The sequence below is a fragment of the Sinocyclocheilus anshuiensis genome, unplaced genomic scaffold, assembly GCF_001515605.1.
Source record: "Sinocyclocheilus anshuiensis isolate Anshui unplaced genomic scaffold, SAMN03320099.WGS_v1.1 scaffold385, whole genome shotgun sequence".
Taxonomy (NCBI): domain Eukaryota; kingdom Metazoa; phylum Chordata; class Actinopteri; order Cypriniformes; family Cyprinidae; genus Sinocyclocheilus; species Sinocyclocheilus anshuiensis.
Genome location: NW_015539876.1, coordinates 6,945 through 21,284, shown reverse-complemented (window position 1 = coordinate 21,284; position 14,340 = coordinate 6,945). Strand labels below are relative to the sequence as shown.

The 14,340-nt window shown below is 35.8% G+C and overlaps 2 protein-coding genes across 2 annotated transcripts in view; both read left to right on the top strand.

Moving 5' to 3' along the window:
* Nucleotides 1-472: 472 nt before the first annotated feature.
* LOC107685284 (bridging integrator 2-like) lies at nt 473-9,231 on the top strand. Its single transcript, XM_016481815.1, has 12 exons — nt 473-937; nt 1,490-1,570; nt 2,840-2,894; nt 3,924-4,018; nt 4,105-4,200; nt 4,555-4,662; nt 4,761-4,846; nt 5,008-5,083; nt 5,329-5,411; nt 5,781-6,381; nt 6,471-6,572; nt 8,494-9,231. Exons 1-12 carry the CDS (start codon nt 833-835, stop codon nt 8,605-8,607), a joined length of 1,602 nt encoding a protein of 533 aa, XP_016337301.1. The 5' UTR covers nt 473-832; the 3' UTR covers nt 8,608-9,231.
* Nucleotides 9,232-10,100: 869 nt separating this feature from the next.
* slc48a1b (solute carrier family 48 member 1b) overlaps nt 10,101-14,340 on the top strand; it is a 7,411-nt gene continuing 3,171 nt past the window's right edge. The window contains exons 1-2 of the mRNA XM_016481885.1: nt 10,101-10,274; nt 10,373-10,522. Of these exons, the coding sequence (XP_016337371.1) occupies nt 10,393-10,522 (130 nt within the window). The 5' untranslated portion in view covers nt 10,101-10,274; nt 10,373-10,392. The remainder of the gene's footprint in view (nt 10,275-10,372; nt 10,523-14,340) is intronic.

Here is a 14,340-nt window from a genome sequence, read left to right as displayed (position 1 = left end):
GTTTTGGCTTGTTATTTGCATATGGAGTGGTAATTATGGGATTTGGCATATGGGATTTGTAATGCAACAGAGTAGTGTTCGTATCTCGCACAACAAAAAAAGATGAGAACTTGAAAGAAAGAATATTAATCAAACATACCGTGTGTGTGTGTGTGTTTTTTATATTGTTAACATATTTAATTATTTATTTTAAATATTTTAAACTGCGTACTACTACACTACTATAAATTGATATGGTAGAAATAGTAATAGTAACTTAGTATTCTAGTATGCTATTCCGAATTCTATTTTACACTCATGTTCACTCTAGAAACTATATCACTGGTAGTCAATTAATATGGAGTTTTATATAGTTGTATACAATTTTCGAGCGGGTGTGATAACATTAAAAGTTTCTAAGTGTCCAGCACTCATAGAACCACTCTGAGTGCAGGCATGGGTTTTTAGTTTGACATGAATTTATCCAAATGTAGCCGTCACTTTCATTAGGAAACACTGATGACTAGTTGACTTCTTGATGATGCAGTCGCACATCGATGACAATTAACCAAACACGTTTGAGCAGACGGTGGAATATTATGTTGCACAATCTGTTAGTGTAACTGTTACCGCCGTGACGTGGGGCCCCATAATCTCCAGTCTTTAAAACTAGTACGCAGCGTCTAGTGTAGCAACCAGAATCAATTTGTTCAAGGGCAAACTAACTGCATCACGCTTTTACACCCACTCGCTCTGCTCTGCTCACTCCGCCCAGGAACCGTAAGTTTATAGAAGGAAGCGCTGAGACATCAGAGAAAAGGATCGCTTGTGTGACAGCTGATCAGAGGTGAACATGGCAGAGGGAAAACTAGGTGCCAACATTGGGGGCAACATTGGCGCGGGAGCAGGCATCCTGGCCAAACGCTTTCAGAAATCAATGAACCGAGCACAAGAGAAGGTAGGTGTGGTTTTTTTGAGTTCAGGACCTTGGCTCTCATGTCATGCTGCTCTGAATGTGTATTTTGTGTGTGAGTATACAACACATTTGCTTCAAAATGTTTAGAGCCATATAGAAAACTGGTACAAATGTTCTCAAGATAGGTCAATATTGTGAGTTGTAAAGCTGTCTCGAATGCACTGGTGTGAACACAAAGATTGCCACTTCCTGCCCTCATTCACTTCCTCCCTAGGCTCACCTCCTCTTCTAGATTTTACTGTTTAGTAGACTGCACACTTTAGTAGTGTTTCCTAACTTAAAATCACTCCTTTTTTATGTGGGATGTTTTATGTTTGCTAAATACTTCCCTTGGGCATTTCTGACCTTTCCTGAGCACAAGGAACACTTGCTGCAACTGATATTTCAAGAATAAATGTGGAACCGCTTGGCGAGTCATATTTCAGTGGCCATACAGTGACAACTCTTGTTCCTCTGCCTGATATCATGTTTGATTGTTCGTTTGAAATGATTGACCAGTAGTGAGTCTTCTCAGTGTGATGGTGTTGGTTGTAGGTCCTGCAGAAGCTGGGGAAAACCATGGAGACAAAAGATGAGCAGTTTGAAGAGTGCTCTGCCAACTTGAACAAACAGCAGGTACTTCAACAGTATATGTCTGAGAGAAAGACAAACATGCACCCATCCTAGATTTTGTTACCGCAAGCAAGTCACAGACTATTAAGTGAGGTCATTTAACGGGACTGCATTGGGTGAATTGTCTTATATGAACATTGACAGAATCATCTTTGAAAGTAGCACAGGAAACTCCACCTTTAGAAAATGTTAATGTTACTGCTGCTGTGTACAGTACAGTAGCAGAGGCTGACCTTTTCTGGCTCTTTTCTGATACTGTTTATACTCTCAACCAGCCCCAGGAAGCCCTTTTAAAATGCTATTTTGGATTGGTACCGTATTTCATTATTAACACTAACAAATTTGATCATATTAGTCTAGTGTTGACCTAGTTTCTCACTTGGCAACATTACATCCTATTCCATGTCCTGGATGCGTTGCTCCACTGAGAATATATTGTATTTGTTTAATGATGTTAGATGGGTTTACGCTCTATAGATGCAATCAAATCAACCTAATTATTTAAGAGCTTTCTTTTTTAACCATAAATAAAAAATAAAAACTTTTTGAAATATGTGACCCTGGACCACAAAACCAGTCATAAGGGTAAATTTTTTGAAATTGAGATTTATACATAATAAATAAGCTTTCCATTGATGTATGGTTTGATAGGGTAGGACAATATTTGGTCGAGATACAACTATTTGAAAATCTGGAATCTGAGGGTGCAAAAAAATAAAAATACTGAGAAAATCACCTTTAAAGTTGTCCAAATGAAGTTCTTAGCAATGCATATTACTAATCAAAAATTAGGATTTGATATATTTATGTTAGGAAATTTACAAAATATCTTCATGGAACATGATCTTTACTTAATATCCTAATGATTTTTGGCATAAAAGAAAAATCGATAATTTTGACCCATACAATGTTTTATTGGCTATTGCTAAAAATATACCCAAGCGACAAGACTGGTTTTGTGGTCCATGGTCACATATATAAAATATTTTTAGATTTTTAAAGAACCATTTACAACTTTAATGACCCTCAGTAGTAAAATCCATGGCATGATGGCATCTGAAAGTACATAAAATGTAAAACAAGTAATTTCCTCGCCACCTACACATTTTCTATTGATTCTAAAGAATTTCCATTTCCCAAAAGATGCCTATTAAAGGTCTTTAATGCATATTTAAAAATTCACTTGACAATAAAGGTATCAAAACATATTTAAAATAATAAGACTTAAACCTTTTGCCTTTAGACAACAAGTGATTTCTTTTCTCTTCCCAGGCAGATGGCATCCGACTCTATAAGGATGTTAAAGCTTACCACAATGCTGTTAAAGGTACTTCACTCTTAATTGATCAAGTAGACATTTATTTTAATAAATATGTTGAAATGTATTTTTAAATTGACATTTACTCAATTGAATTTTGTTTTGAATCTTGATACTTGTTTTAAAAAAAGATTCAGATTCAGTGAATAGCACAGTTTATAACTGCTTGCTAATTGTGCTCAGATATCATTGTGGTTGGCCTGTTGGCTGCAGGGTGAGAGTAAAAGTGAAATGGTGTCTTGTTCTGAGCATGAGAAGGTGAATTGTGTTTTTCTGATTCAGCATTTGGGGAAGTGAATGTCTCTTATTAATGGAACTGAAAATGCTTATTGTGTAAATGTCTACAAGAATAGTTGACGCTCCTACTTGAATTGTGGGCGCACTGCCCAGATGTCAGTTTGCAGGGGTTTATGCAAATATGAAGGAGAGACAAAGATTGAGGAAGACTCAAGAAGTTTGTGGTCTTGTTGCTCAAACCACACGCATAGTTTTGATGGAATCCAAAGTCACCGCTTGTGTTTTTAGCCCCCAGGTGTTCTAAATGGATGAATTGGTTGTCAGCATCTAAAATCAGTGCTACATCTCTGAATTTTGCTATCTAAAAAGTTTAAAAGGAACTACTAGAGAAGTTTATTTATTATTCATCCTTATACTAAACCATGGAATAAGCATTAAGTGTTTCTGGAGGTGTAGAGTATCTTTCTGTATCTAAACTGGAAGAGCATGGCACTAGTAATGCTAAAGATTGGATTCTCAGAGAATGTGTATAAGGATAAAATTTGGACTATTCATTGAATAGAGTTATTAATCTAATGAATTTCCTTGAAATAGTGTATGCTTTTTAGTGCTTGATGACTACTATAAAATACTGTTGATACTCTTGAGTTGATTTCATAATTTCTTGCTAATACAGTCACATCTCTGTAACTTGTAATGACTTGTCAGGGGTAGATGCAGGTTTTTAGGACTACTGCCAGATTGTGTAACAATTTAAAAAGAAGTTGTCAGATGATGTTTTGTACACTCCTTGTTTCTTAGTGATGCATGAATCATCAAAGCGCCTGTCCCAGACTCTTAAAGATATCTATGAACCAGACTGGCATGGTGTAGAAGATCTGACTGTCATAATGGAGGTAAACCAGGCCTCTTTTTTGTGACATTTAATAGTAAAAATCTCTGCCCTCCTTGTCTTCACCATCTCTCTGGCTTAATGTTACAGAGTGAGGATCTCCTCTGGAATGACTACGAGGAGAAACTGAGCGATCAAGTTGTTCGAACAATGGAGAATTATACCGGACAGTTCAATGATGTCAAAGTTTGTGCAGTTGCTTAATTACAGACCCGAATAAGCTATAATGATTGCAATTATTTATTCACTATCTATAGTCTAGGTCTGTTCAGTCTATTTTTGCAAGGTTGTCAGGGTTAGAATTTTTCTAGTTTTCTCATTTCTTTTGATACTGAAAATACTTAATAGTTATATTATATATTCATTAGTTACAGCTTTAGCTTACAGTAATGGCATCATGGTGCCATGGTGGTATCATGGTGTTGGTATCATGGTGTTGAATTAATAGCAAATTCACATGGTGTTCACATGGTACTTAAAATTCAATTCTTAAAAAGTTACTGTAACTTTACGTTTGTTCCTAATATTGTGATTTTGCAGGAAAGAGTGGCTAAACGAGGAAGGAAGCTGGTTGACTACGATTCAGCTCGACATCATCTGGAGGCGCTACAGAACTCCAAGAAGAGAGATGAGGCCAAAATATCAAAGGTCAGCCAACATTTGATCATTTAAATATCCCATTTTAGAAATGGTTTATGGTTAGAGCTCAACTAAATTGTATGACCATTGATGCTGATTCTTTTCAGGCCGAGGAGGAGTTCAATAAAACGCAGGAGGTATTTGAAGACATTAACAATGAGTTGAGAGAGGAGCTGCCTGTTCTTTATCAAAGGTTAGTACAGCTTTATTAACAAAAATGAATATTTAAATGAGATAAATGCATTCAGACAACTCCTTCCTGTCACTGAAGTCTCCAACAACAACAACAAAAAAATACTGGTGGTACTAATAATAATGTAACTTAATTTGGCTACACTTTCTTCCTGCTTTTAGCCGTATAAGCTGCTATGTCACCATGTTCCAGAACATCTCAAACCTACGGGATGTCTTCTACAAGGAAATGAGTATGGTATGAATGTATCATTTGTGAATTATTTTACTGTGATGCTCTTTTCTTTTACATTACAACAGCAAACAATAAGCTTAGAGTACTTCTTGGATGGACATTCTCATGCACCGTGTGCTCTTTTTTTCTAACTTAATTAACTTAAAAACTATACCTCAGTGTGACTCACAAGATTGCTTTTTAGGTATCACCGTTTAATGTTTAATGAGTACATTGTTGCTGATTGACAATTTAATTTCATGTTTCAGTTGAATCATAACATTTATAATATGATGAAGAAGCTTGAGGATCAGCATTCCACCAAACCCTTCATCATCAAAGGCCTTGACAGGTAATGTATTTGCAAATACTTCATTTCTATAAAGATCTACAGTGGCCCCAAAGTTTAGACTATTGAGCCCTACTTAAAATTAATAAATGGCATTGCATAAAAGAAGAAAATGATTTTAAAAAGGCTAGCAAAAGCACTTTTCCAGAAACATATTTAACAAAAATATTTGTGAGTAAAGTATTTGTACACTTTGTGGTTCCCAGCTTAATGGGACATGATGAACATAATCTATGCTATACTTTTTGTGACTATTGTGTATTGCATGTCCTTAAAAGCAGGAAGATATTATACCAATTAAAGGCAAATCTAAGAATGTTCATGGTTTGTATCGTCTTTTTATGTGCCTTGTTTTATTCCTCTTGTGTCTAGCTCTAAATCAAAGAAGAGAAAGTCTGTTACGATCTCTGCACCCATCCCCTGTAACACCGCCTTCCCTCCTGATCATCCGGCCATGAGCAAGCTCAGCATGCCCAGCACCCTCATGCACACGGACACACGCTCAGACACTCCCTCAAAGAGCACAGGAAGCACAGCGTCTGAAATATCAGACTCGGAGTCAAACTCTTTTGACAGTGAACCCAACACACCCAAGCGGCAGTCTTTGTGTTCTGAGGGTGAAGGGGTTCGGTCTGAGGGAGCCACTGAAAACACATCAGAAACTACCAATGATGAGTCTCTGCAAGCGAACGGCCAGGAACATCAAGATTCAGTGTCCACTGAGCACGGAGAAGAGGAGGGAACTAAATCAGCAGCATCATCAGAAGAAACCCACCATACATCTACAGATGGAGACAATGAGGGAAAGCCCTTATCAGACACCACAGACAAAACTGCACCTGTTCCAACCCCTCGAAGATCCAGCACCTCCAAGAAAAATGAAGGAGAGACTGATCAAAATACCACGGGATGCAGCGAAGATGTGAAAGTCCAAACGACAGAGTATGAAAATCCTCCTGGCTTCCTCTATAAGGTACAGTGTCTTTGGAAATGTTGAGACAAACGTCATTGATTTGTATTTGTGTAGGTAATCATTTGTATTTGTTTTGATTTTGTTTTCAGGCTGTTGCTCTGCAGAGTCAGGACTCAGATGAAGGTGTGCTTCTGCAGTTTGAAAAGGGAGATGGGATCCTTATATACATCGACGAAGAAGAAGAAGAAAAGGTGAGTTATGTATAGAGTTTGCATAAGGTTGTATGGCATAGCAGTCTACGGGTTTTCCTAACTTGAGTTTCTTGCAGCTGGGAACAGGGCTTGAAATCAGAAGGTTGGTGGTTCTATCACCATTAAGTAAACCACTGTAATTTATTTTTTTATTCTTTTTTTTTTTTTTAAAGAAATTAATATTTTTGTTCAGCATGGATGGATTGGTCAAAAGTGGCAGTAAAGACATTTTATAATGTTCCAGATTATTTTATTTTAAATAAATACTGTTCTTTTGGACCTTTTATTCATCAAAGAATCCTGAAAAAAAATGTATCACAGTTTCCCCAAAAATATTAAGCAGTACAACGTTTTTTTTAACGTGGATAATAATAAGAAATGTTTCTTGAGCAACAAATCAGCATATTAGAATGATTTCTGAAGGATCGTGTGAAACTGTAGACTGGAGTAATGGCTCGGTAAAAACCGATTCATTTATATGTAATTAGTTACTAGTGGATGCGCTATACTTTTATTATTTAGAAATTGACCAATAATCTGTGACCGATATTTTATATGTAGATTGATTTCTCCTCTCTAAACTGTTTCTCAAGCGCGTTCTCATCACCGCTGCTGCTGCGTGAATATGACGCATCACAACACTACGGAGACGGTAGACCCAAGGAAAAACTGGGATTAAAGTCCAAAACCTGACTTGAAATAACCTAACAAATCAGTCGGGGCTAAAGCGGTTCCATTAACGACAAATTAAATTCACACAATCTCACTAATTTGTGCACGCTTATTGTTAAGCAGACCTTAATGTCCATCATGGATCAAATCGATCCACCATGACAAACAGCGACTATATCTGTGCTTGTTGCATTTGAGACATTGTGTTTTCCTCCGTGCATAACTGACATGTCACAGGTATATTTTTCATCTTCAAAAAATAGTTTTTGGACATTAAATGTGTCTTTTGTAGAATTTGAAACCTACATATAAAGTGTATTTTTATGATAGCAGTAACTGTAAGTGGACTATTGTAATAAGTAAATCAAATGTAAGCTAGTAGGCTACAGTACTAATTACTAAGCTCAAATGAGTTAATGTGTGTTTCTTATAGCAGTTAAAATGTAGTCATTTTCTTTTATTATTTATTTTAATTTTTAATTCAGTGATTTAAAATTTTTATTTAGTTATTTTAATGCTTTAAAGAGCAATTTTAGATTGTAATGTTCTAATGTTCTGCTATCTGTTCTGCAAACTATAAAAGGTACAGCTGTAATAAAACCAGAGAGAAATGCTTCATGGCTAGAAACTGTAAAAAAAAGTAAAATAATAGTATGTAATAATGATAATAGTAATAGTATAAACTGAGACAGTGGTAATAACATGTTATTACTGACCTATTGGTCAGTAGAGGAGCTTAGCTTAGCCTGACAGTTAGCCTGCTTTAGACCAGGTTAGTTTCCCAACATAAGTTGCCACTAGATAGATATATATATATATATATATATATATATAGATAGATAGATAGATCGATGGATATTTTCTCTTTCCAGATTTATTACCTGAGTAATTGCTTTCCATTATGGCTCATTCATGCTTTTATATATTCACACTTGGCAAGTCCCGTTCATTCCAAAAATCTATTTGTGTTTGGCAAACCTAGTGTGCTGTGCCATGTTTAAATAGGATTTGAGACTGTGATTTGTGGATGTGGGGAAGTTTATCAATGAATAGCTCATATGGACGACATTAGTGTCCTCTTTGTGTCCTCATTGGTGTCCTCTGTCCTTTTTTTGTGAATTTGTTCTTATTATTTCTTCATTTATTATTATTAGCTTTTATGAATAATTCATTGTTCATTCTAATGAACCAGTCTGTAATCTAGTGCTCATCAACATTCTGGTAATGTTGTGGAAATATTATATTGCAGCCGGAGGGCACTGTATGGGGCGTGAGAGAGCAGGACTGGATCCAGTACAAGGATCTAACACTTCTCTCTGGCATTGTTGAGGAGGCCATGATCCAGCGCATCACCTCTGATTAAGACATGTCATGAAGTGGGGGACGCAGGATGGCATGTGAACCAGAGTTCCCTTAAGTGCCTGTCTGAGTGTCCTTGTGACTGGATGTTGTAATATGCACTCTCTGTCTGCCCTTTTCTCTAGACATGAAAGACACTCTGACTTTTTTAGTATACAGTGTCTTTACAACTTCCTGATGCAGCCTCAAGACTCCTGACAGCTGCACAGTCAATCTTAGTTCTGTTTTCAGATTTTCTGTAATTCTGATTTTTATAGATCTTAATATTGACCACTAGATTTATACATTGTTCATAGTTCTGCAGTTGTATCTTCACTTTCATTCGCATGAATGTAACCACATATTGTGTATCAAAAAATAGTGTTTATTATGCAAAAATATTTCAAAAACATTGTCTAAGCAATGAGTATTAAAACACTTTTCAGTGTGGCTGTTCCAATGGTCTCTTTTCTGTGTGTTAACCAATGTTGATGTCTGTGTTTCTCACATATCTCCGTGTTAAAGATTGACTACCAAGGTTTTCACAATGTTTACAGGACCCAAAAAAGTGTTGAGTATTACTGTGAAACCGTTTTTTAAATGTACAGAGAAAATCTATTATTGTTTTTCTACAATAAAGTTGACAGCTACAAAAAAAAACGTTCTATTTTGATTTGTTAATGTATGTCCAGTGCTCAGTGGAAAAATTCAAGTTTTTTTTTTTTTTTTTGGCATGAACTCAGTATTATTTGATTTTCTTTATTAAAAATAAAATACAATAGGCAATGCTATTATTACATAAGTAGCAGTTAAACTAAAATTTACTGGCTGTGTTAATACTGATACTACTATACCACCATAAACAATTAGAATGAGAAACCGTGTATGACAGTACCAAATTTCCATAGTTGTATCGTAGTATCATAGCTTAAGAAACTATGGTATTTCCCTTTTTTTTTTTTTGTTAAGGCTGGGACTAGAAGAAGTGAATAGGTGTATTAAATTTACTGACAGAACACGCTATACACATCCGTTTTGTAGGAGCTAAAATTATTGTTTAAAGTTTTGGTGACATCTAGAGGACATAATAGAATCACATGATTCTACTATGTCCACTAGAATAAATATAAACTGACATAAACCTGAAGCTTCTTTTAGCAAATACAGCTTTTTCCACCACTAGCTCTATTTCTAAGTCCCACATGTTATAAATTATATTAATACCACTACTACTTTTAGTTTTAACACTACTGCATTTACTGTCACTGATACAACTAAGACTAATAAAGAAAATACACTTGGATAATATACATTTAATCTTACATTGACTTACTGTTTCTCACATTACCTAATTTGGAATTATTCTAATCTGAACTATTTTAATGCAAGCTTCGCTTAATGTCACACATAATTTTTGGAACATTTTAGTTCGCATATTGGTTTTCACATTCAAGCCTCCCATCGATCTGTCGTAAAAGACGTGTCATTTTCATCCATACCCATAGGGGTCGCTGTTAAACGGACGCATAATTTCACTTTCGCTCTTATGCTTTAGCTCGGCGAAGAGCAACAATAACACACGGCGGGTTATGGAGCAGTAAATGACAGTAAATGCGTATTGATCGTTTGAGGCGGTCTTACTTTCCTTCAGAAAAAGCCCGGTGAATGACATTCCATCAGCGCTGTCTCCAGGTCAAAAGAGCGGATGCTCCATAACAACTATTTTTGGTATCTGGATAATTCTTTGTTGTTTTTTGGATTTCTAAATAATATTTTCCTTATTTATTCAGGTGTGGATTTGACGGCAAGAATGGCGATCAATAAGACTTATATAAGCGTGGGCTACTCGTGTGTTGGGATGCTGGTGGGATTTTCGGCGTTTCTAGTGTGGAACATCGCTTACAAACAGCTGTGGACAGCTGCGATGGGTGGATTATCAGGTAACTAACATTCTTTGGCAGTGTTTCAAATGCAGGTGAGCTGTCTACCTAGACAGCATTTTTGGACATCATAGACTGACTTGGAACGCACCTGTGATGCCTAAATGTTTTCTAGGTTGGCAAATCTCTAGTTTTATGACACGAAGAAAAACATAATTTTGTGATGTTTTGAAATGGATTTAAAGTAATTATTGCTGCTAATTTTCCTTTTTTGTGCCTTTCATCCTGTAGCAAGTTGGGGCACTTAAACTAACATTTCAGTATTATTTCAAGTTCTGAGATGGGGAACTTTACAAACAACTCAGCTGACGTGTATTACGGCATAGTACATAGATAATGATATTAATTTTTTAAGGGAACTATTGCTTTTTTTTTATTTAATTGACAAATGTTCTGCACCAGAAATGTTATATTTTAATCTATAAAAATCTTTCTTTTTATAGATTAAAATGTTATCAGTTTTAGTGCAAGTTATAAAAGCTGTGTCCACTGTAAGTAAATTATCGACATGTTTGTTGGATGATGTGTTAATAAATGCAGGTTTAATACATGAAATATTTAACCTGCATTTTAGTGAGTAATCAACAAGTTGTTTCATATGTAATTTTCCTGGAGTAGCTTACACATTTTTATTGTTAGTCCAGAAGTAGTTATCAAGCATTGTGTGTAATATGGACACTGTGGTTTAAAATGCTACTGACCAAACCTTTTCCCTTATTTAATAACAGTAACACATTTTATAATGAAAAATCTACCCAAAATTTTTAGATGAAAAAGGACGAGATCACTAAATACTGAAATACATAACATACACTACCATTAAAAAGTTTGGAGCCAGTAAGATTTTTACTTTTACTCAGAAGGAATGCATTAAATTTATCAAAAGTGACAGTAAATATTTTGACATTGTTACAAAAAAATAATAATAATTTAGCATATCAGCATATTAGAATTTTTTCTGAAGGTATCATCTGGAATAATGGCTGCCAAAAATTGAGCTTTGCCATCATAGCAATAAATTACATTTTAAAATACATTACAATAGAAAATAGTTATTTAAAATTGTAATAATATTTGACAATATTGCAGTGTTTATGATCAAATAAATGCTGTCTTGGTTAGCATAAGGGAATGTTTTTCTTATGGACCCCAAACATTTGAAAGGTGTTTTACACAAATCCTTCCATAGATACCCATTCCATATGTTCAGCGAGTTGTGTAGAAACACCCAGAAGTTTGTCTGACAACTTAATTGTTTCCATATCTAAATCATATTTGTCCAATATAATGGTGTTTGGGATGCAAAAGGTATGACATCTTTACCTTAACAAATACAAGCAAAAGCTTTGAGATTTTGGCCTCACTAAATGTCCGTTCTTCAGTGCACTTTGACCCCTCTCTGTGACCTTCAAACAGCCTTTGAGTTTGTGTTGTGCAAGACAGAGTAATATAGTTTTGCAGAGTCTGTGCTGTACTTTGAGTATTACACTTTGGTCAGGCTAGTTTCAGCTGCAAATGAATGGCATGATTTAGCAGAATTTTGGTCTATTCAGTTATTGGACGGTTGACCAATCATATGTCCATTAACTATTTCAAAAAATATATATATAAAGGAAATTATATTTCAGATGCTGTAACTGCTCCCTGCTTTAAATCACCATTTTTGCAGTTCACTTAAATGGTCCTGCAGTATGTACAAACACTCCTCTATGTGTGAGGGCACAAAAACAGCATGGATGATAATAATTATACAATAATTATAAAGCATGTTACACTGCCGGACACTGCTGGAAATTTCACATGAGCTAACCTATTATTTATAGTATTAGCATTAGTAAACGCCCTACCCATATACACCGCTGGGTTTAAAATGGAAATATGGTGGTGTTGGTCACGGAGATTCTATTTTGTTGTGTAATATCACAAAATGCTCTTCTGCTAATCTAACAGCACATGCAGAACTGAGAGAAAATAGCGCTGTCAAAAGAATCAAACAGGAACACAGCAGTTTACATGCATGGGAGAATGACATAGCAATAATGAATGCAGAGTCATGGATTCAGTCATGCATGCAAAACCAGAACACACACACACACACACACACACACACACACACACACACACACACACAATAATCATTTAATATGAAAACTTTTTTTTCTGCTAGTCTTTAAAACAGCACCACAGTTTATTTTAGCACTGAAGGACTGAATAAGAACACTACATATGCTCATCCCAGAAATCCTTGGAAAACAATACAACTCTACAGTTATTTTATTGTGCATTCATATCAGACTTTATTATGTATTCAGATTCATGTCTGTGTGCATGGCTTTGTGATAAAAGCTAGGAAGAAAGGCCGGACTATGTGTCAAGGCAGAGCGGTGACCTTGTTTTGCAGAGAGAGAGTTATACCCCACATAGGCTCATCCCAGTCTCCAAAAGGACTGTGCATAAGATTTTAGAGCATAACTGCATGGAAAAATGGAAAAAAATGGAAAATCTGCTCTAATGACAGCCCAGGGCCAGGCTGTGTCCATTGTGCTGCTTGTTTACATGGCTTTGTGGAGATAATTGTATCAGAGGGAAGGAGAAAATGCTTACAAACTGAATGGGGTCTTTGTCAGGCCAAGCTTCTCATTGCACTAAATGAGTTTTAGAGAAGTAGCAAGTCATGGTTAAATGATGATTGAAAAGCCAGCGTAATGATTACTTCCTTTAAGGTGTTATAGAACCACAGTTATAAAGAAACAAATGGTCTAATACAAAGTAACAGCAACAAGTATAGCATTCCAGTAAGACGGTAAATAAATAAATAACATGCCTGGTGGTTAATCAGTGTAAATGCATTATTAAGTGTCTTGAGGAAGCAGCACAGGTCACGGACAGTTGCTGAAAACAGCTTTTGCAAACTTTCTTAACAATCTTGCTGAAGGTCCTGAATTTTAATGTTTTATTTCAGAGTGTTTTAGTGTTTAATTTCAGCTTGCTTCCTTGGTTACCCTGGTACTCATATATAAGAGTAATATTTGCAATAGTAGTGATTAAGTTAAAGAAATAAAGACAATTTGCAAACTGTTGTTGCGGCAATGAAAAACCTAAAATGTGGGCTATAGTTCCTGTATAGTCACTAATGTTCTTCTTGTTCATGTATCTTGTTTTTTTCAATGCATAGACTCGAGTCATGGCTATTTTTGTCCTGCTATCGACAAATGTCACAGAAATAAACAGAATAAAATAAGCCTGGTTGAAAAATTAGTTAAAGAAATTGCTGCAATTTAGATGTTTTAAAATATCCATAAAACATCTATAAGTATATACAAAAGAATTGAGAAATATGATCTCGAAAGGCTTTAAAGGAACACGCCACTATTTTTGAAAATAGGCTCATTTTCCATCGCCCCTAGAGTTAAACAGTTGAGTTTTACTGTTTTCGAATCCATTCAGCCGATCTCCGGGTCTGGCGGTAGCACTTTTAGCTGTAGCTTAGCATAGATCATTGAATCTGATTAGACCGTTAGCATCTCGCTCAAAAATTACCAAAGAGATTCGATATTTTTCCTATTTAAAACTTGACGCTTCTGTAGTTACATCGTGTACTAAGACCAACGGAAAATGAAAAGTTGTGATTTTCTAGGCCGATATGGCTGGGAACTATACTCTCATTCCGGCGTAATAATCAAGGAACTTTGCTGCCGTACCATGGGTGCAGCAGGCGCAATGATATTATGCAGCGCCTGAAAATAGTCCCCAGCACGCTCCCTGTGCAAGCAGGTGGTCACGTTGGTTATGTTGACGGAAGTTAGCCTATTTTCAGG